Source organism: Oryzias latipes, chromosome 5 (genome assembly GCF_053564925.1).
Source record: "Oryzias latipes strain Hd-rR chromosome 5, Olatipes_Hd-rR_3.1".
Classification (NCBI taxonomy): Eukaryota; Metazoa; Chordata; class Actinopteri; order Beloniformes; family Adrianichthyidae; genus Oryzias; species Oryzias latipes.
Window position 1 is genome coordinate 15,074,945 of NC_136241.1, and position 21,136 is coordinate 15,096,080.

The following is a 21,136-nucleotide window of genomic DNA, read 5'->3' on the forward strand; positions in this document are numbered from 1 at the left end:
ACTGTTTGAAAAAAAAGAGAGATTTTTCTGATGAACACAAGTGTGATTGTTTATTAAAGATTTACAGTGCTACATTTTTTATTTATTGGTATTAATAGCATGTGTCTGCTATAAAATAACCAAATTATCTTGCATTCATGTTTGCCTTGATGCAAAAAAATGATCTACCTCTTGCCTACAGATTTTTATTTGTAGAGTTCACGATAAATTCAACGGTCAGGTGTTTGGAGACTGCCCTCTAGTGGTGAATGGTGTAATTTCTTGTCACACATGTTTGCATTCAGTTGTGGTTTTTCACAGTTACAACAAAAAAAAGCAGCATGTAAAAGATTTTTATTGCTTCAAATATTTGCATCACAGTTTTCATTAGGAATTTACTTCATTTGATTTGAATGCTATTTTTAAACAGAGAACTACCAACTTCATAACACGGTTATAGAGCATGATAAAAATAATCAAATCACTTTATTTTTAGAATAATAAAAGGAGTTCATAGGGTTAATCTATATTTAAGACTTTAGAAGACATTTTACAATCAAGTCACTGCATTGAACATTCTCTATTGCATAGTCAGAACATACAGGGATGTTTAGAGGAGTGTAGCTTATCTCTAACATTTAGAAGAGGAGGTTGAGCACAGAGAACTGATACAAAGATTCTGCTCCTTCCCCTTGGATTTAGCTGCAAACAACCCAAATGGGTTTAAAGATCAGTCTTCTCACCTTGTAACTACCCAGAAAGTGAAATGTAAACTCTTCATCATTTGGAGTGAGATATCTGTACAGTAAAAGGTTTTTCTGTTAGCATTTAATCACTAACTGTGCTTTTTCTAAGTAACAACAGAAAGCACGACATGGAAAACATTGAAACAAAATGGTCCTGTGCATATTGTGTGCTGGTGGAATGCAACGCCGACCTGAAGTTTAAAAACACAAACATTCACATGAATGTCTTAAAGCTCAGCATCACCACGCAGGTGTAAAATATGTGCAAGGAGGCATATGTGGGCACAGCAGGTGCTAAGGAGGATACCTGAAGCCTAGAAATGATTAAAAGTGTCAACATGACGCATGCATCATGTACTACTGTCAGAAATGTCTCAATTGTTGGTTGTGTTTTTCTTCAGCATACATTTTAGTTGAAAAAAAAGCTTCATTTTACTTTGAAATTATTCCTCTGGGTCTCTGGCAGGGGGCTCCTGACCCTCTGGTGGCTCCATGGAGGCACAGTGAGGCTGAGTGGCAGGAAACCCCCTGAGCTTTTCATGCAAACTACCCACCGCCAGCCTCATCTGGTCTTCAGCTCCCTGGAGAGATTTGATCTCAATTGTGTAAAAGATATAGAGCAGAAAGGTGGTCAGCAGAACGGCGAAACACAGCGCTGCCAGCAGGTAGAAAGAGGTTTGTGGGAAGGGCTGTTCTGCTCCCAGAGCGAACCAGGGAACCGCGGCGATGGCCAATTCCAGGAACAGCAGGGCCAGCCCCATCACCCCAGTACGGGCTGCAGTGTAGCGCATTCTCTCAGCACAGTGCAAGCCCACTTTGACTTCAGTACGAGCCTCAGTCACAATGTCAACCAACTCAGCCAGGTTCCCTAAAACCAGGAGAGAGAGAGAAAAGGAGCCAGATCTTTATCCATTTACAAGTTAAATTGCTGGGAAAAAATTGTTTTCCCTTTTGATCCAGGTCAGTTTTTCTGTATTCTTGCTGAACAGAATACCTGCAGAGTCCGGGTTCTTGCATGGTTTGTCATTTCCAGTCTGAGGTGAAACACAGGAGTCCAGCTTCAGCTCAGCAGTGAGAGCTTCATGATCAGAAAACGGGAATGGACTGTCGGCAACAGAGCCTTTGGTGGTTGACATGGAATCACAACCAATCTCAGCCCGAGAGGATCCCTGGGATGACAAAAAGAAAAGCATTTTAAAATTCAAATGTCTGAAATGCTGGTTTCAACTGATTAAAAGAGCCTGTAAATATTCTGCTGCAAGTCTCCTAATGTGACATCATTTCAATTTGTGTTTTAATTTTAAAAGCCCAACACTGTGACAAACCATGGAGTGTATTGTGTCTCTTGTGAGCTGCTTAGGAGTTTTCCCAAAACCATCAAGAATACATTCTATTTTTATTCAGAGAAGCTGCTGGGGCTTCTCACATTAGCTAAAGATTTTTTCTGCATTTCTGATGAGTCTTATTTTCTGGAAGGATTCATTTTCAATCATGAATGAATAGAGACAGCAGCAGATGCAACAAATGCTTAACTTACCTTGAACAGGATATAGTCGATTCGAATTCCCTTCTCAAAGGGAAAAATCTCCTTTTGACTAATAAAAGGATTGTCTGCTATAAGAGTCACACCACCTTCACATCCCTGCAACAACAACAAAAAGCAAAGGTAGGTTTTTATCAGATGTATAAGCCATTTGTTAATAGGACTTTATATTTTTAAGTTTGACTTTTTGTGGTCTTGACAATATGTTCCATCAGTCACATTATATGATGATGAACTGAAGTAAATATTTACGTATGACCTTTTTCTGCTGATTTTATCTTACAGTTTTTGCAAGAAATGCATGTAACACATGGCAATACAAAACTTTTCAAGTAAAATCCTTAAAGATCAAGATAAATGTTTAAAAAAAACAAGAGTTTGTTCAGCGCATGAACAGTCCATTTTGTTTGTCATTGTTGCATTTATCATTCCAACATCCACTTGTGTCACAAAACTCTTAAAGTTCCCCTCCGAAGTAGATCAAGTTTGTTTTTTGCGTTTTTGACATGTTCTTGTGGCATTTTTCTTATGAAAGAGAACAAATGTAATAAAAAAATGTCACATGAGTATTTCTCTTTTTAAATGGCCATCAATCAGACTGTCCCAAAGACGCTTGGTTTGAACTAGTGAGCCGTTGTGATGTCACAATGCATTGCACAAGATCCCTGATCTGCCCCGTCCACCATGAACAGGCTCAGGTGCAGCAGAAGAGAAGATGGCGTGTTACTGCATTCACGGAACGTATTTTAAGTGCGTCCAAGGCTGCATTTTGTTTTTGGCCGCTCGTATTGAAAATTAAACTTTAAGTTGAAGTCCCAAATATGCTCTCTGCATTTGTGTTTTCTCTCTACCCAGTTTGAAGGCTGTCCCGCATTGACCAAAGGGGAAAAATAAAAACAAGAATAAAATCAGGGGACATCTTTTATTATTGCGTCGATGAGAAGAAGTAAAATATCATTAGGTTCAGGAGGCCCGAGCAAGCTTAACCCTAACCTCAAAACTAAACTTAAGCCTTCCTCTGGGTCTGTGAGGCCAAGATAAGGCTCAGCACTGGCTGCATGTGTTTGAAAAATTAAACATGAAATATTACTTTTAAAGCAATTTAGGTTGTGGGGTTTTGGTGAAAAACGTCATAATCATAATTAAAACACCACTGGGAATGTTTTTATAAGAAAAAAAATTGTCATAGGGGGAATTAGGGGGAATTTTACTGTCACATAATGACTAAAACCCTTAAAAAATGCCAAAACTACATTTGAATCCTTAACTTAAAATATAACCTTAATAACAGGACAAAAAAAAGCCAATATTTATCTTGTGGTGCAACATACATCAAATTTTGCAGTTTCTGCGTAGGCGTCTCTCAGTCCAGTGTAAGATCTCAGCAGTCTATTGCCCAGATCCTGAGGATGCATGTTAAGGTCACCGCCGAGAATGACCACGTCCGCTCCAGCAGATGTGTGACTACAAGAGCATCAAGAGAAATGTGCCATTAATGACAGAAAAAGAGAGAATGACATCTAAAGGAAAAAGGGTTAATAAGTACTGGTTGTTATGCTCTACAGATTAAAAGAAAATACTACGAAGCAAGAGCCAAATGCTAAACAAACGAGAACTTTTTTCCCCAAAAAGTTCAACACTTTGCAATGAGCAAAATATTGTATAAAACCAAAGAGACTTCACCGAATGAACTGCTGCAATTCCCAGGCCTGAACCACCCGGTGAGCAAGGTAAGAGTCCTTCTCCCTGTTATACTCTGCATGCAGCTTCAATCAGAACAAGAGAACACCAGCACACTGATCACCAATGTCAGGGGACAAAGACAACTAAAGGGATCAAATGAGATCCTACATGGGTAACATAAACATTCGCAGTCAGGTTGCCAAGGCTTAAGACCGCCATGCCGACGGCTTTTCCACCGAACCAGTCCCCATGGTGAGCCTGCAAAGAGACAGAAAATACTCACTTTGATTTACGTGTCTGATATTCTCTGCCGTTAGCAAACATTTGCTGATTTTTTAACGTCATTTCACACTTTATCAAGAAACTTCCCATGTTGAAATATTGATTTTATTTATTTATTATTAATCCAAACATTATAAATGCCATTGAAGGAAACACCTAGATAGCATTCAAACAAAAACAAAGGATTTTCACAAATTAACTTTTTAATTGTATTAAATTAAAGAAGCTCATAAATGTAGACATAAGTTTAAGAGACTCATGCTGTAATTTTTATTGACAAATTGATTCATAATTCACTTAACAGGGGACGTCATAATTTTACCACCACGGGTGGCCGTGGTGCAGCGGTAGGGCGGTCGACCCATAATCGTAAGATTGCAGGTTCGATTCCCGCCTTGCACGCCCATGTGTCGAAGTGTCTTTGGGCAAGACACTGAACCCCACCTTGCCTCTGGTGGGAGGTTGGCGCCAGTGTTTGGCAGCGGAGCCGCCGCCAGTGTGTGAATGTGTGTGTGCATGGGTGAATGGAACTGTGACTGTAAAGCGCTTTGGGCCTTCGAAAGAGGGTAGAAAGCGCTATATAAGTATACGCCATTTACCCTTTAATATAATAATAATAATAGAAATTCCGTTTATTTAAAAAATATTTTTTTTAAGTGACCATTAATTCAATAGAAATTACAGAGGCAATTTTTCCAGATGTGTGAACGCTTTAAGAGGGAACAACAAACGTCCTCACTTCATGAATAAATATCTATTAACACGCTGGCTGAAGTCAATATGAGAAGATTTAGAGTTTTAACAGGTCATCACTTAATGGAGCAAAGAGCAATGGGAGGGTTCTAGAGCACAACCTAGGTTTTATCTGTGCGCGTTGATCGGGTCACGGCTGCAAAAGACTACAAAAAAGAAAAATTTTCTGTGCAAATTTTATGAGGAACGATGACAACAGAAATGCAACACACCGGTAATTCAAATAAGACTTAACCAAGGAAAAGATTAGGAGCATTTCTTGAAAAGTTGTGCAAACACATTCTAGGAATGTGTCAATCAGCCTCTGCTGACTTACCATGTAGGGATAACCATTGAGTGAATAGCGATGAAGAAGCGTGTCGTGGATTCTGTGTTTAGAAAAAATAGCCAGCCCGCTGCCTATGACTCCACTGCAGAGAAAGACAAATAAAGAAAAGCTGCACTTTTAGATACTGGTATTCAAATGGGACACAGTACACTAAAGTCCTAAAGTTATGTTACTGCAAATGAAAAAAAAATATGCTTTTGTTTTTTTACAGAGATAAACACTACATACTCAGAAAAAGGAGCAGAACAGTTTCTTAAACCACAATGGAAGTATAAACGAAATTAATTCAAAAGTTTGTGTTTTTTTATATCATGCTTTAAGTTTAATTATTGAGAAAATGCTGTCAAAATAAAAGTAATTTGAGACTTTGCATTGGAAGTAGATGAGCAAATTACCTTTTGAAATAGTGAGTGTAAGGATGAGTGCAGGAAAGTTTCTTTTTTAAAAAGAGATAGTCCTTTTCACTCCACACCTACAACATAAAACAGTCATATTGTTGTATTAATGCCTGCTGCGTGCATATGGAACTAGTTACAACTTTGTTAAAGCTTCTACCAACCTCCTGCAGTAAGACAATATCAGGTTTTTCTTTGCACAGCAACTCTCCAATCATGTGATACCGCTGAGAACAATATTTGCTTAAATAGCGAATCCCCCTGTGAAAACAAAAGAAGAACAGGATATGAAATTAGCTTACACTTCTTTATTTATATAAGGAATATTTTTCTTTTTTCAACAAACCAGCAGTTCAAAGAGAAGACTCGCACAGCATCAGGGTCCGTGTTATCCATGCTGTCAGGTCAGGGGATCAATGCAAATGATGCCGTTTCACAACAGGAAAGGAAACTCAAACAAACCCTGATGTGAAAAAAGACAGATTTCCATTTGCTGATGTCAGAGTTCAAATATTGTAACATATTATAGCCGTAATGCTCAAAACGTAATGTATACAAGCAATCTGTAGCTTCATTAGTTTGAAAACAACTTTCAAACCAACAATACATTTATAATAACTATATGTTTAAAATAATAATAATAATAATAATAATATGTTTAAAAAAAAAGGACAATAAGCACTTAAACACCAGAGCAGGCTTATTACTCTTTTAATCTTTCCTGTTTGACTGAAAACATCAATAACGTTTTTTGTTTTAAAAAATGTTTTATCTAAAGGTAATTATAAATAAAAGCAGTGACAGAGAGTCCAACATTTGTATGGTGAAGATCACATATGTCATAATCTTTTCTGCTGACTCATCTGCCAAAGTTGACAACTAATCAATGTTTTTTAATCATGTGTTTGACACTCAGCTGAGTCAGACATTTGAGGTGTAAAGCAAAGAACACAAAAAGTGACTCCACTCAGCTGTTTTCTTGGTGTTCAACAACATGCTCTGGTCACACAGACAGAGTGCTGACGACATGGCTTTACGAAGTCGAAAGTGTTTTTGAATCAACTTTAAATGCAGTTTAATTAATTATATGGATGTTTGAGCCTCCATACACAACCATGATAGAATGCACGTTTGTATATTAGCCAATCAGAAAAAAGGACGCCGTTTCCATTGAAATAGCATGTTTATGACCGGAGGTTTGCTAGCTTCACTTGATGACTTGAAACTTCAACTTTTTTTTTGAAGAATTATCTGACTGAGGTACCTCAGGCAATTAAATTGCATTAACACTGCATAATAATTGTTTACTATAAATTCTTATAGCAAGTCTCCTAAAGGTGGTATACGAAGCCCCGAAAGACAACTATTTATTTAATACACACGCAGCAATTCTTCAGCTAGTAGCACCAGAAATTTTGGTGCAAATAGTTCAAATGTCGTCGTTAGTTAGTTGTGGCCATCTTATGAATGAAATTATTAATTTGCTCATGCAGACGAAAGCGTATAACTGCTCAATATATTTATTTTTTTAGCTAGTCCTAATAGGGTTGTCAAAATAATTCCGGCTTTAACTAACCGGATATGTTTATTCAACAATCTTACCGCATGAAGCTCTCGACGTGGACGTTAGTTAGCTGATATAGCGACGGCGGTCCGTGTTTTGCAGCTATTTAAATACCGCTTACCACTTCCTGTCTGTCTGCTAGCCTTTCTGTACTTCTCTGTAGACAGTCTGTAGCCGTATTAACGAAAGAGATGGCATTAGCCCCCCGAATAGAGTCAGGTATCAAACACAGACATTGAGGTAAAATGAAACGTTTCCAAAACTGCGATATTCCAACGAGATACAAGTTTAAAAATATATATTAAAAGATAACATCACTAAAACATTTTTTTAAAATGGCCTCCGGGTGAGTTTTCATTCTTCCCTTTTCGAATACATAAAATAAAACTCATCTTGATTTATACTTACAGTTTTGGGGTGTAGCTGTTATTACAAACAGCTACGTAAAATAAACAGTAGGTTTAAAAGTCCCCAAACGCGTCTGATACAGTTATTTAGCTCAGAATTACAAATTCACTTTAAGTTTATTTTGAAGACGTAGTTTCCGTTTTGAGTTAACAACCTCGCAAGGCATCCTGGGAAATAGTGTTTCCATAATCTCCTAAGCACATTGTTGTGGGTATTCTGTGGAGGAAGTGTTTTAGTCCGTTTTACAGCACAAAAGGAAGGGATGGGATCATAGTCTAGATGGATCCACTGAGTAGTGGTACTCGGTGGAATCTTCAAGTAGTAATTCAAGAACATTATCGCCAAAATGGAAGGGAAAACCACCTCATGATGGATCAGGGAAAAAGGGAATCGCTGGAGAGATCACTTTTTTGCAAACACTACAAGAATCTGCCAAAAAAGCCTTAAAAATTTCCCCCATAGTTATGCATTCAAAAAAACTCTTTTTAAAAATTAGAATCATACACTGGGAATAAGTTTAATTTCCTCATTTTGGGAAAAACAAAACCTATTAATTGACTACTGTTTTATATTAAAAAAGTGTGTTTTATGTTTATATTTACAAAAGATTTACTTTATATATTAGATGTGTCTTAGCAAAACCAAGTAGTACTGGTACTTTTGAAGTTTATTTTATCAAGGATAGCCTACTTGAGTATAGGTATGCCAAGTATACTAGAGTCTGACCATGCAGTGTAGGAAGAATACTAACTGAAAACTTCTTCAGACTAAATTGAAGCATTTTATGTTTACAATATACAGATATCGTACAAATAGTAAACTTCAAGTATATTGCCTCACCTTTAGTGCAGACTAAGTTCACTTGTAGTACACTTTACTAGACTACTTTTTGCTAAGAGTCAGACTTGCCATCTTGCAAAGAGGTGATTTTGTGCACAGTCCTGCAAAAATGACTTTGCCTTGCTTTGTGCAAAGATGGTTAAATTAAATAATAAAACAACCTTCTGCAATTCAACTTTGCCTCGAGCATGGGTTTTAATGTGTTTATTGCACATTTGTGTAATTTTTATAATGCAAATTTTGGGAGTTTTATCCTTAGAACCTTCATACAACTTCATGACTATGCTAAGATATGATTTATCAGAAAAAAGCAGGCTATCCACCCAACATTGTTCATAGAAAGCGCTTTTCATGCTTTGTGTAGCTCACAGCGTTTGGTTAACTTTGAATCTGTTTTAATTCTAACATTTACTGTACTATTGACATTATGCTCACAGATTTCCCAGTAAAAGTATATATATTCCATGAAACATTGCAGTAAGCATAGTTGTTCAAGTAGAAACAATCTATTCTGGGTTTTTAATTTGAGAATAAAAGGGGGACTCGTGGGAAGTGGGGAATCATGGGTGAAAACCATGAGTGAGAGGGATGGAAGTAGAAATAAGCTCCATGCTGTTTGGGAGTATTTACATAATTGGGCTTTGAAGCTGAAAAAGACATTATGCAATCTTCCTCCCTGTTTGCTTCTTCCTCTCTGAGGATGTTCGAAGCAATGCGGTGCGTGAGGCACCCACAGTTCTTTAATGAAGCTGGTCTATTAGCAGCTCGGCAACAGTGACGTAACAGCTGAGTCATTACAAAATGATAATTAAAGTTAACTTACTAAATAATCTAAAAGCTTTTTAAAGTGTTCAGCTTCACGATAAGATTTTTGAGTTTAATATAAACAGGAAAAGCTCTTTTATTCCTTTTCTAGAAAAAAATGTTTTAAAGCTGTTTTGGATGAAAAGCAAGTCTATCAATGTGTAAAATAGTTTGACTCAGTTATTTAGGGAGATTTAGTCAGAAAATGTCTTTGCAGTGGAAATATCTCTAATAAACTGACATAACATAAACAGATACAAATATATTTTTTCATGGAAGAAACAAAAGCACTTTCAGTAAAAAAAAAATCCTAAAAACAAAAATAAAGGCATTTCTTTTACAGTATTGTTAATTCCTCAAAATTTAAAAATCTTTCAAATAATTAAGATTTTTAAATAACAAAGTCAATCAAGCATGTAATGAGCAGACTTCCACTTTCTTACCAATGGATCCTTTATCAATATTACAAAAATGTTGCAGCTTATGAACGCTCTTAAATGGGAATGACAAAAATATTACACAAAACACAATAAACACGTTTAATGAATTTACTGGGGAAAATGGCCCCAAAGGCACCATGCGGCTTGTACTGTTAGATACATTTGTTGATTACACAGTCCAACCTCTACTTTTAAGTATAAAATTGCAATGCACAATGGTAACAAGGACGATAGTAAACCACCTTCAACCAAGACAAAAAAAACAGAACAAAATAAAATAAAGCGTCCCACACCATTCAGAATATGATGCATTAGATATCTCATTAATAATTATCAACACAATCACACATTATTTTCAGTGAAGCATATGGCAAACACTGAAAGTCAAGACGACAGAATCAAAACATCCAATTTTAATATGGGCAGAAAAAGTCTGTATAAAAAGATAAACTTGGAGACTTACAAAAAAAAAAGGAGTGTTATTGCATCTAGCTTGCAAAATAGGACATTCAAAGCCAGGTGCAGTTATACCACCAATACATTATATATTTGCACTTTCATAGCAAAGTTGTCCAGTGAACCACAGAAACTAGACACTTGTCTAGCACGTCCCAAGGGCTGACAGGTTATCCCGTCTCCATACGTGTCCTGTGATCCTTGTAACAGTGGAAGTTTGTCAACACATTTCCAGAATCCCATCCTGCCCTCCCGCTTCGGTATTTCCACCCATAAATAACAATTGATGCTCACGCTCCAGAGACGATAGCTCTCCTTACGACAACTTTTCTTTACAGCTATCTAAAAAAAAAAATGTTTTTGCCTGAACAGATCTTTCTTAAATATAAAAATGAAGTTCTATCAATGAATGCAACTTCTCATTACACACTCAATGAAGAGGAGTGAAGCAAAATGAGCCGACTTCACAGCATATAATCTCTTTTTTAAACAAAAGAAACAGTGATTACCTTCTCGCCCCTGTAACTAGTTTGCGTTGTCAAAATGTGAACAAAGAGCTTCCTCCCCAAACAGAAAAGGAAACAAAAATCCTATGTAACACATATTCCATTTAGTGTCCACTGACTCACAGTAAAGAAAAAAAAAAGTCTTTGTTTTTAATCAAAATACGCTACATATGTCAAGGCAGAAAATAAGCACTGCTGTTGTGGCGAACCTCCGTCTTGATATTTTAAGTGCATCCAAGCACACGTCTTCTAACAGAGAGAAATATAGGGAGTCTGGTAAAGAAGGCAGAGGCCTGGCTTCATGTCAAGACAGCTATTTTACAAAGCATCCCTAGAAACAGTAACAGATACTGTAGATGCATGTAAGACCTGATTTGTGTGTGTGTAACAAATTGTTATGTGTGTAACATGGCAACACAATCAATTATCCCCTTTTTTACGCTTAAAACTTTGCGTATTACAGGCTACATGATAATTTTTTATCCCATTCTTCTGTGTGCCCATAGATAAAAACTGCATCAAAAAATGTTGATTAAAATGCTTTTGCAATTCTTTTCCATTTAAAAACAAGAGGTAGTAAAAAAAAAAAAAGGAAATCCAAAATGTCATGTGATAATATAAACTTTGGTGAAGAGGCACTTGCGTCCCTAAAAAACAACAACTATATCATTTGCCTTCCAGTTTCCATGCCCCTCCTGTGCTCCAATACTCACTGCTTTCTAACACTCTTCTCTTACAGCTCAGAGCAGGTTTCTTTGGTTTTACTGTAAGAGCCTCTTTATCCCAACACTTTCTTTATCCCTCAAAGTAAAACTTTTCAAGCTCCCTTAGTGATATTGACAAAAGTAACCTCTTCATCTTAGTCATAGAAAAGAGCTGGTGGTCAGCAGTTCTTCAGTTTCTTAAGGATGTTGCTGTGTTCTCGAGTTCTTAGTTTTGTCAAGTTTGTTCTTTAAAGCTTAAAATGTGTCCATGAGCGCCCGCTTGGCGTCGTTTTAATTTTTCCTTGTAGTCTTCCTGGATGGTTGAGGTTGTTAAGGAGAGATTGTGTTGTTTCCCAGAAGCTCCCTGGCAAGCTGTTAGTCTTTAACAAGTCTGTAGACGTGATATTGAGCTCCGTGCTCACTATTGGAAACCTCAAACACAAATGCTATACAAAGCAAGGTCTCCTGGGTGTCGCGATTTGTCACCACCTAGAGGGGAAAAGACAAAGTGTCAATACCCCCAGAGACGATAAAGTACGTTTCTCCCAACAATAAATGACAAATTTACCTGTAGAATTGTAAAGTTTTCCAGAACACTGTTCATCATGTATTTTTCCGGCAGGTGTTTGAGCTTGTGGATAAAGTTGATCATGTACTCGCACATTGGCGAGCGGTGGATCCTGTAAACGCACTTTCCTCCCTCCAGCCGGGCGTACTCTGTCTGTAAATGTAGAAAAAATAAAAAAAAATAAAAAATACAAGAGGTGTGAGTAGAAAATGAGAACTTCAGGTGCATTCAATTTTTTTCTTTCTTTCTGAAAAACGGAATAAACCAATCAATAATCTTACCTCAACTTTCTCGACAACCTGCTTGCCAAAGGAGCACACCTTGGTGGAAACAGTGATGGTCATATTTTCGGCGCTGCTGTACTGGCTGCTGACCCCGTAGAATGAGCCGGGCCCATCTGGCATCCCGCTGCTGTTCAGGTCAGCCTGCACAAAGTTCATCAAAACATCAACATTTTGACACAACAACAAAAAGACCTCTGTGTAATCACTAAACCAGACTCTGAACTTCTAAGGGTATTACTGTGTCATAAGAAAAGAGGTCAGATTAAAATAACTCACCCAGAACTTTACTAAGAAGAAAGCATTCTGGGGGCCTTTCTCATAAAGCTCTTTTAGGCCTCCTTTCTTCTCAGGGAACTTGTCGTAAATCTGCCGGATGTCCACAGCTTCAAGGAGTGGATCACTGTATGAGGGATTCGTCTGTCCAATGTGGACAAACAAGTGTTTGCTGTACTGTAGTTTATAGAGATAGAGAGACAAGAATGTTAAAGATAAAACTCTCATCACAACACAGGGAGTATCTCATCATAGTGAATTTAATCTGCACTTTTTGTGAGACTGACGCCTTCAGTTGGTTGAAGCCAGAAGCAAATCATTTTCTATGGGGGATGTCAGACTTACTCAGTCCACTTCTCATATACAGTCAATGTTTTGAGCACAAAGCAATGCGGCTTTGTTAAACTACACTACCACTATAGGCCAGTAGGTGTCAGCACTAAACGCTTGGGTGAAAAAATAATAGTGAGTCAACAAATATTCTAGCATCATTATGATGCTACTTGTAACCCTTGTGCTATCCTAGGCACTTTAACGTTGGGAGTTGGGTCATCTAGACCCACTAGACAGTGCTCTGAACCTTTTTTCTTTAATGATTTGTGATCTTCACTGGTGTCCATGGATAACGTGAAATCTTTCCACCTTTATCCACCTTTGTCATGGTAGGGAGAACACGTCAATGTAAGGGTGGGGTCATCTAAGATAGCACAAGGGCTAAACTATCATCGTGGTGTCAGTGTAAAAGTAAAACACTTTTAAGTTGATTTTTTAAGCTATGAAATGAATGGATTTTCATAGGTGACAGTTTTGCTTTCTACGTACTGTGCGTGTTTACTTCTGGTCCATTAAAAAAAAAAGAGCTATGAAGAATTCTTCAGCTATTTCCTAATCCCTGTCATTTAGATTCTGATGGAGCAAGTCATTAGTAGTCTTGTTCAGTGGTTTATCAAAGGGACTATTCTAAATATTCAACTCACGTTGTCGGGGTCTCTCTGGACCTCCATAAAGGCAGAGTACTCCAACATCCGCAGCTTGGAGGAAGCAATCGTTCGATCCTGCCATACTGGAACTGCGGTGGCTGTTGGTGCCGGAGGAGGCGCTAAAGGCTCATAGGCTGCAGTGCACACACATTTAACTTAATGAAACAATTTGTTTTCTTTCATTTAAAACGTTTAAAACGATCTTTACTTCACATTTACCTGGTATAGCTGGTTGTACGGGGCCTTGAAGGCTTTGGTATGGGGGCTGTACAAATGGTTTTATGCTGTAATACAATAAAAGACTTTGGTGAAGCAAGGAACTTTATTAGATATATGTAGCTAACAGGCTCTGATACGTTTTTATCTTTGGAATGAGTAAAATTGTACAAATATGTTAGTGTCAAAGGGAAGCATGTGTTGCTGCACCAGCTAGGTGTAAGTTCACCTGCTTCAGTGCTCCTTAAGAATGCAAAACAGCACCTGTGAATATACTCTAAGGATTTCTTTTAAAGATAAATAAAGCATTAGGAGGATTTAGTCTAGTATGTTTATGATCAAATCTGAAGCAGTTAATTTGCTAGGTGGTGCTGTACATCAGTGCAGAAAACATACAGATCAGTGCAACTTTGTGGTCACTATTAGGGGTCTTGGCAAAGGGGGACTTACACATGGCTGGTGCGGCTGAACCCAGGAGTCCTTCCCGGGTTGAGATCTACAACCATCCTAGTGTTGAAAAACGTCATCCATTAAACCCTGCCATACCCACCTGACATGTAGTGAAACCGAGCCTTTTTACAGTCTCACATTTCTCTAATTTTCTTCTTTACAAACTGTACAAACCCTGAAGTCACACCACGAAGATGTGACCTGCCCCCGCTGTGTTTACTTACTCCTGAGAGGGTCCAGGCTGCACAGAGATTGGACCAGGCCAGAACTGGGGAGTAAGGAAATAAAGGAAACAGTCTGTTTATTTTCGTGTTTAAATATCGATGGTAAAACTGCAACAAATCTTTATTTTTATAGATTAAAAAAGGAGAAAAGGTCTCACTCTGGGAGGCTGATATGGGGCTGGAGACATTGGTGGAAGATGATTCTTTATCATACTCGGGGAGACGATTTGAGCAGACGACAGCGCTGCCATGTTCTGTAGAGCTTTGTCTTTGGATGCCTGATCCTACATTTTGCCAGAGAAAAATTACGGAATCAACCACAAAATGTCAGCCTATCCACACCTCAAAGGTGGAAACAACATGTGCAGAGTTTTTCTAAATATCTACAACAGACAGCTTCAACGTGAATAATTAGTAGTCTATTAGATGGTAAGGAGACTGCTGTTTTGGGGAAAAAAGTAAAGAGAAGAAGCAAAAACCAAAACACAGCTGTGTTGTTTTGGAAAAGGAAAGTCAGAATAAAGAAAAAAAAATGGGGTGAAAAAGCAGTTTTTACCGTTTAAAAAAAAAGTCAAAGGCTAAACTTAAAAGAGGTGCACATAACTTTTTATAAATGCATGACATTACTTTCTTGTCTTTCTTTGAAAATGCTTGCATTTTACCCTATAAGCTCTGACTTAACAGTCGAAGTGAAGATGGCACAGAAACGAGAAGCCTTATTGCACAGAGCCCCTTATGCGAAGCAAGCAACTTTTGCCAGGAAAAAGGGGTGATTGTGCCACATCAGACAGAAGAACAGTGCTGGATACTATTTCTTCAGCATCAACTCATTATGGGATAGTGGGGCAGGACGCCATGCCAGCAGAGGGCCATAGCAAAGAGACAGTAAACTATACGGCCAAACACAGGGGAAGGAGGGAAGCATGTTTGACAAGTCGGGTTCACTTACCAAATTCATTGCCTAAATCAAAAAAGAGAAAAGGCATTAGTACTTTGCAGCTGATGCTTTAAGACTAAGATTTAATGGGCATATAAATGTCATAGGGTTTTGAAATTTGGCTTGATAAGGGCTCCTTTGCCTTGTTGACATGGCGTACAGCAGCAATGATAAAAACACCATGTTTAATCAGGTTACTCTGAAGCCATGATGCTTAATAATGATGCTAAAGGACATTAGCACGGCTTTTTCTGCTGAGTAGCAAGTGTTGCCAAACTTAAGGAAAACTTAGAGTATCCATAAAACAAAAATATTACCGGTATGCAAGCGTTTAAATAAAGACTTTTTCTGGATACTTAACGACTCATCGCAGGTGACATCAAGGTTGGACACTTTCATCTTTCAGGAAGCTTGTACAAGTTTTTGGGTTTTTTTCTTTCCCCAACACAGATCCCACTGTCACACTGTCTTTTGCATTATTGTTTTTTTTTTTTCTTTTTTCTTTTATCTGGGTCTCAGTATTTTGTTGAGGTGTTTAATTTGCTTAAATTGTCCTGTCAGAGTGAATCTTTATTTTGTGTTCCCCTCTCCTTCCAAGACACTTGTAAATAAAAAAAAATTCTTAATCTGTTCAGCCTACAAAAATAAAAGTTAAAAAAAAAATTGTAAATGAACTTTTTGAGTTTTCAAATCAAGAAGGTTTCTGTGTAACATGTCAGGTGCACAGTTGGTGCATGAATTTGCTCACAAATTCTTGTTTGATCTTGGAATTTGGTTTTGTGTTTCATCTTGCAAATAAGCTTCTTAAAATCACAAGATCATAATAATTTTCTAAATGTGAAACAGGGTTTTTAAATATATTTTAAAAAGAGCTTTTAAAGAGGTGTAACTAGCATCATAGAGTTAAATGATGGGGGAAAATAAATACAATTTAAACATGAAAATCGGTTAAAGATGTAAATTTTAGAATGCAATTTATGGTTTTGGATTCTTCAAATAAATATTAAGGTGTTGATTTTCTCTCGCCTATTACGGCTTGAATGTTTGTGTGTTAGTGAGGTTGATCCGGGTTTCCAGTGTACAGAGTTTGCATTGTTTTCAGCAGATGGTTTTATTCATGTTTTCAAAAAATATAAAAGTAAAAGGAAGAATAAAGAGTCCAGAGACACTTAGAAAGTAAAAAGGTCAAAAGCAAAATGAAAAAGATTAATTTTACACAGATTCTAACTAAACATTACAATTAGAAAGCATAAGAATTGAAGATATGATAGAAACAAGTATTGTAGGGAAATAGGAAGGCCCTAAAGGATAAAGTAAACTCCACAAGCCAAAGTAGGAGTAGACAGAAGTAGCAAGAATAGTACGCAGCTAAATAACCTGTTTTGTTAAAGTGTTGCATTCATTTAGAGCAGAGACTGAAAAACATATAATGCAGTTATTTCATGAATTATTATTCAAATGGAGCACATAACCTTCATAAAAGCTGTGTTTGTTCGTGCACTGCATAAAAAAAAGCAAGCATTTTCTTCTTATCTAAAATTAGAATACTGCATTGCAATAATGCATCTAGATGGGCAGCAGAACAAGCAATAAAAGCAAGAAGTGATAGTCAAATGCAAAAATTAGCCATTAGTGCAAAGCCAAGCATGTAAGGCCCCTGCTGGAGCTGCGGTGAAGCGCATACCTTTAGCTTTGACTGGATCTCGCGAGATTTTCTCCGGGCGAGAACCTGCAAGTGGCTAGAAACCTGCACAGAAGAATAGCCAGAAAGAGAGAAGAGGAAATATGGCAGGGAGAGAAAAGACAGAGAGAAGAAAGAGAGAAGCCGTAACCAAAGAGGAAAGAGATGCCCAGTCAGTGTGGCCGGGTGGCACGCCGGCAGACCTACCTTTATGCCCGCCTGGTATTCACGCACTTTCTTCCGTGCTAACACCTGTATGTGACTAGACACCTATAGGGGTGTGAAACAGTTTTTGAGCATGGCAAAAAAAAAAAAAAAAAACGAAAGAAAGAAAAAAAAAACCCCTAACAATTTGACAAAGAACCTTGCAAAGGTGGAGAGTCCGCTCATTTTCCACTATCAAAAACAAAAACTAGCAGGATTTTAAATACTGAGTGATGATTTATGCTTTAGGGTTGATGGTTTTTAACACAAAAGGATAAACAAAGCTTTTTCAATTAGGATATTTCTTTTTTTTTACAAATACCAATAGTAATCAATGTGTTGGAGCTTTACTAATCTCCAAATACATGTTTTTTTTTTGAGTACACAGTGCTCAAGTGGTCACTGAGTCAGTAAGTCAGCAAGATGAAATCAAAAGTATAAATAAGGTGGCAAACCCTTTAGATAAGTTAATGTAAAGTCTTCCTTAAAAAAAGGATTGTGCCAGAGTATTAAAACCCAATGCGATTGTGTTTTAGGTGTTTTTAACATCTTCTTGTGGCATTTTTTTTAGGATAGTGGACATATATGAAGATAATTAAGCTTAAAATTGCATTTCTTTTTTGAAACCGTTGTAAATTAGGAGCAGACAATAAAAAATGTCGTTTGTGACACAGAAAATATGCAGGGAGGGCCCACAAACTTCCTGCTCTGCAATGGGGAGGGGAAGGGAGGGAGGGGGGGAGGGGTTTCTACCTGCCACAGTCCCGCCCACAACTCAGAGGTGAATTTCTAATGAAACTAATGCCGCTATGCAGAAACTACGTCCTAGAAAATAACAGTTTTTATTATTTACGCTAAAAACGGCAAAATTAAAATTAAAAGCCCACTGGGAGCACTGATCATAGGATGAATGAAGTGGGTCTTTAAGCATAATATTACAAAAGAATAAAAAAAGCTGATAAATTATCTTCATTCTTGTTAAAATTACTTTTAAAAGAATATTTGAAAATCAAAGAAAAAAGCTCCAGACTATGTCCTGCAGTAATTGCAGATGGGACAGTGCTTAAAAGTCTGACTCCAAGTTCTCTGTTTCCAGTTTGATTCTTGGATGTGTGCAGTGTGGCGAGACGACAATATGTGTTTCACCTTTAGCAGGAGAGGGCTTCAACTAAACAATGTAGGCACTTTTTATAAGTTTACATTTAATCTTGAAAGTTTTTTGGGTTAAAAACTAATTTAAAAAAAGCTGCAAGTATTACTGACCTCCTTCCACCAGTAAAGAATAAAGAAAAACATATTATATTATGCATGTGAAAATGTTTTTGTTTCATTTATACATGATATATTCCATCTTGTGTAAGCAGATAAACCCTTTAGAGATCAACAAATCTTGAAAAATTCAGTGCGAAACACAGTGAATTATAGGGAAAATGCAAGTTCTTCCTCAGTGTTTCCACCTTTCATGTCAAAATCCATCACAACATATAGCAAAAAACATCAATTAATTTCAAGGTCATACCTCATCATCGCAGCACTTTCTCAGTGATTATTTGTTTCTCCTTGCTTATAAGAGTCTAATGTTCATGATGGGCGTCATAGGAGAACCGCAGTTTGTGCTGTGTCTCAAAGCTCTTACGGTACTTTTTGAAACATCTGTTAGAAATGTAACCACAACCTTCTCCGCCCTCTCGTGGACTCAAAAGGAGTGTACCACACAACACCAGGATGCGACTACAGCCTTCGTTTTCATGACTACATTCAGGCTTTAGTGATGGGAACATTGATCTTAATAATGTTTTTTTGGGGCTTTTGCTGCACATACAGACGTACGTACCTACAGACTGTGTATTGTAATAAAAATGTAAATACTTGCAGCCCTTTACAATTTCACTGTGGTGTCATTTCGAGATTCATTCAGAAAAAAAGAGGCAAAAAAATGACTTGCATGAATTCTTAAGTCCAGCTGAATAAACACATTTACAGTCACTTCAATGCTTCTAAAATCGGTCATGGAAGTGCAGAGGATTTAGTGCGTCTGACGCAATGAGCTTTACTTTTAAAGTCAACGGTTGCTGAGTAAAATTAAGTCACAAAAAAGGTGTCTTAGATAAAATAATTATAAAACACTGAATGTAATGTATCCCTGCTACAGACTGGCAACCTGTTAAGGGTGTTCCCTGCTTTTGCCCAATAGCAGCTGTGACTCCACTAGCCCCATGACCCAGGATTCAATGGGTTATGTGGATGGATGAATTAATGTAATCTGTGCATCACGAGCTCCAGAATCTGCAATAAATGTGTGCAATGTGCAGATATAACTGCAACTGCAGATAATATCTTCACATATAAATACAATAAACAAAATGTTTTGGAAAACAACTGACTATTTTCTGTCAGTGGTAGAATGTCCACCCTGAGACCAGAAGTACGTAGGTTCAAATCCCAGGGTGGGTCTTGGGGGGTTTGGACCCCAAATGGTATGCGCTCATACCTGTGTCCATGATCAAATGTGGAGGTCAAATTTTATATACAGTATAGAGATGTGACAACTAATAGGACTTTAACATTTACTCATTTTATTACATTATTTTATATCAAAACTTTGCAATCTGCATATCGCAAAAAAGGCAAAAATTACAATAAATGGATACCTTAAATGTGCTAAAACAATCTTATGGCAAAGAGAACTGACCAATCGGAGCCCTTTGATGTTAGGTGCTCATTTCCTATGTTGACAAGAGTCATTTGGAGTATAGTTTAAGGTATGTTGACTTCTATTTAAATTAATCTGTTGCAGTGAAATGGAAATGATGTTTTTGGTTGTTATGCCATTCGTTCATTTATCGCAAGTTATATCGTCATCCCAATATTGATCATTAATATCGCACATCGTGAGTGTTCCTCGTATCGTGCAGCCTTAGCAGGAATCAAGTAAGAAAACTCACGTTCTTATCAAACATCAGAGCAGACTTCACGCGTTTACCTGCTTTCTTGTGCGGGTTTTGCCTGTCCTCAGCTTGATATATCTTGCAATCAGTTCATTACGACCTGAAACAAAACAGACATAGCAAATCAGTTGGAACAGTTAGAAAATGGCACTGCCAATGCTTGGCCTATTTTTTTTTTTTTTTTTCCGTATGAAGAATTGAACAGGATAAAAGAGCTGAAACCACCAAAAGTCTCCATATGTTCTTTATATAAAAAAAGGGTTTAATGATTAAATGAAACTGCAAAAGACGTATTAAACAGTAAGACAAAAAGATTTGTCAGTAATATGATGCTAAAAGGATCAACACAAAAATTTAATTCATCATTTTAAATAATTATACATAATTTTAATTTCAAAAAAGTATCGAAAAATAAAACAACAGAGGGGATTTATCAAATGTCCAGTTGTGTATATAAAAGCTAGATAATGATCAACTTTTGAACAATTTTCTGATTGTAAAAGCATTTTGCATAGTTTTTAAAAGGAAGACGGTATTTACAGAATTAGCAAGAAGTTAAAGATTTAATTGAAGGAAAACATTTTAAGTACCGTAATACAAACATCTCAAAAAATGTAAAACTCTTAAAAACGTTCCATATTAATCTCATTCAGTTTAAACATGCATATTGTGTAGAATTATTACACAAAGATTTCAATAAGTGAAGTATTTACTCTTTGTAATTTTGATTATTATGGCTTACAGACTATGAAAACTCAAAATTCTGTGTGTTAAAAAAGTAAAACAAAAAATAAATAAACATATGTTAGAAACTCATGGTGCTTCAGTAGAAAGTAAAATGTTTCTTGAACCTTTAAATTGTCTCTCAGTCTGGTTGGCTACACGACTGCTGATTTGACGTTTTATATAAATGAATAAATTACTACTCAAAGTGACTTGA

The 21,136-nt window shown here is 37.0% G+C and overlaps 2 protein-coding genes across 16 annotated transcripts in view; both read right to left on the reverse strand.

Annotated features, from left to right (window-relative positions):
• Positions 1 to 316: 316 nt before the first annotated feature.
• smpd2b (sphingomyelin phosphodiesterase 2b) lies at positions 317 to 7,840 on the reverse strand. Of its 3 annotated transcripts, none has more exons than XM_011474936.4 (11): positions 7,682 to 7,840; positions 6,056 to 6,172; positions 5,874 to 5,970; positions 5,710 to 5,786; positions 5,303 to 5,396; positions 4,120 to 4,209; positions 3,952 to 4,034; positions 3,600 to 3,732; positions 2,263 to 2,367; positions 1,720 to 1,894; positions 317 to 1,593 (listed from the first exon to the last, which is right to left on the reverse strand). In XM_011474936.4, exons 2-11 carry the CDS (start codon positions 6,103 to 6,105, stop codon positions 1,169 to 1,171), a joined length of 1,329 nt encoding a protein of 442 aa, XP_011473238.1. In that variant the 5' UTR covers positions 6,106 to 6,172; positions 7,682 to 7,840; the 3' UTR covers positions 317 to 1,168. The 3 variants fall into 3 exon arrangements, with proteins under 3 accessions (XP_011473238.1, XP_011473239.1, XP_004068837.1); XM_011474937.3 differs by lacking the exon at positions 7,682 to 7,840 and adding an exon at positions 7,312 to 7,663 and having other exon boundaries at positions 6,082 to 6,172; XM_004068789.5 differs by lacking the exon at positions 7,682 to 7,840 and adding an exon at positions 7,312 to 7,642.
• Positions 7,841 to 9,760: 1,920 nt separating this feature from the next.
• Positions 9,761 to 21,136, reverse strand: part of tead3b (TEA domain family member 3 b) — a 32,738-nt gene continuing 21,362 nt past the window's right edge. Inside the window, exons 4-16 of one of the 13 annotated variants that reach the window (XM_023954932.2) lie at positions 20,232 to 20,296; positions 17,252 to 17,314; positions 17,048 to 17,110; positions 15,376 to 15,387; positions 14,585 to 14,710; positions 14,427 to 14,470; positions 14,203 to 14,259; positions 13,756 to 13,820; positions 13,534 to 13,670; positions 12,560 to 12,733; positions 12,281 to 12,424; positions 12,000 to 12,152; positions 9,761 to 11,920 (exon numbers count right to left, since the gene is read on the reverse strand). In XM_023954932.2, the coding sequence (XP_023810700.1) occupies positions 11,807 to 11,920; positions 12,000 to 12,152; positions 12,281 to 12,424; positions 12,560 to 12,733; positions 13,534 to 13,670; positions 13,756 to 13,820; positions 14,203 to 14,259; positions 14,427 to 14,470; positions 14,585 to 14,710; positions 15,376 to 15,387; positions 17,048 to 17,110; positions 17,252 to 17,314; positions 20,232 to 20,296 (1,217 nt within the window). In that variant the 3' untranslated portion in view covers positions 9,761 to 11,806. The remainder of the gene's footprint in view (positions 11,921 to 11,999; positions 12,153 to 12,280; positions 12,425 to 12,559; positions 12,734 to 13,533; positions 13,671 to 13,755; positions 13,821 to 14,202; positions 14,260 to 14,426; positions 14,471 to 14,584; positions 14,711 to 15,375; positions 15,388 to 17,047; positions 17,111 to 17,251; positions 17,315 to 20,231; positions 20,297 to 21,136) is intronic. The other 12 variants (XM_023954935.2, XM_023954936.2, XM_023954933.2 and 9 more) reach the window with 12 other exon arrangements.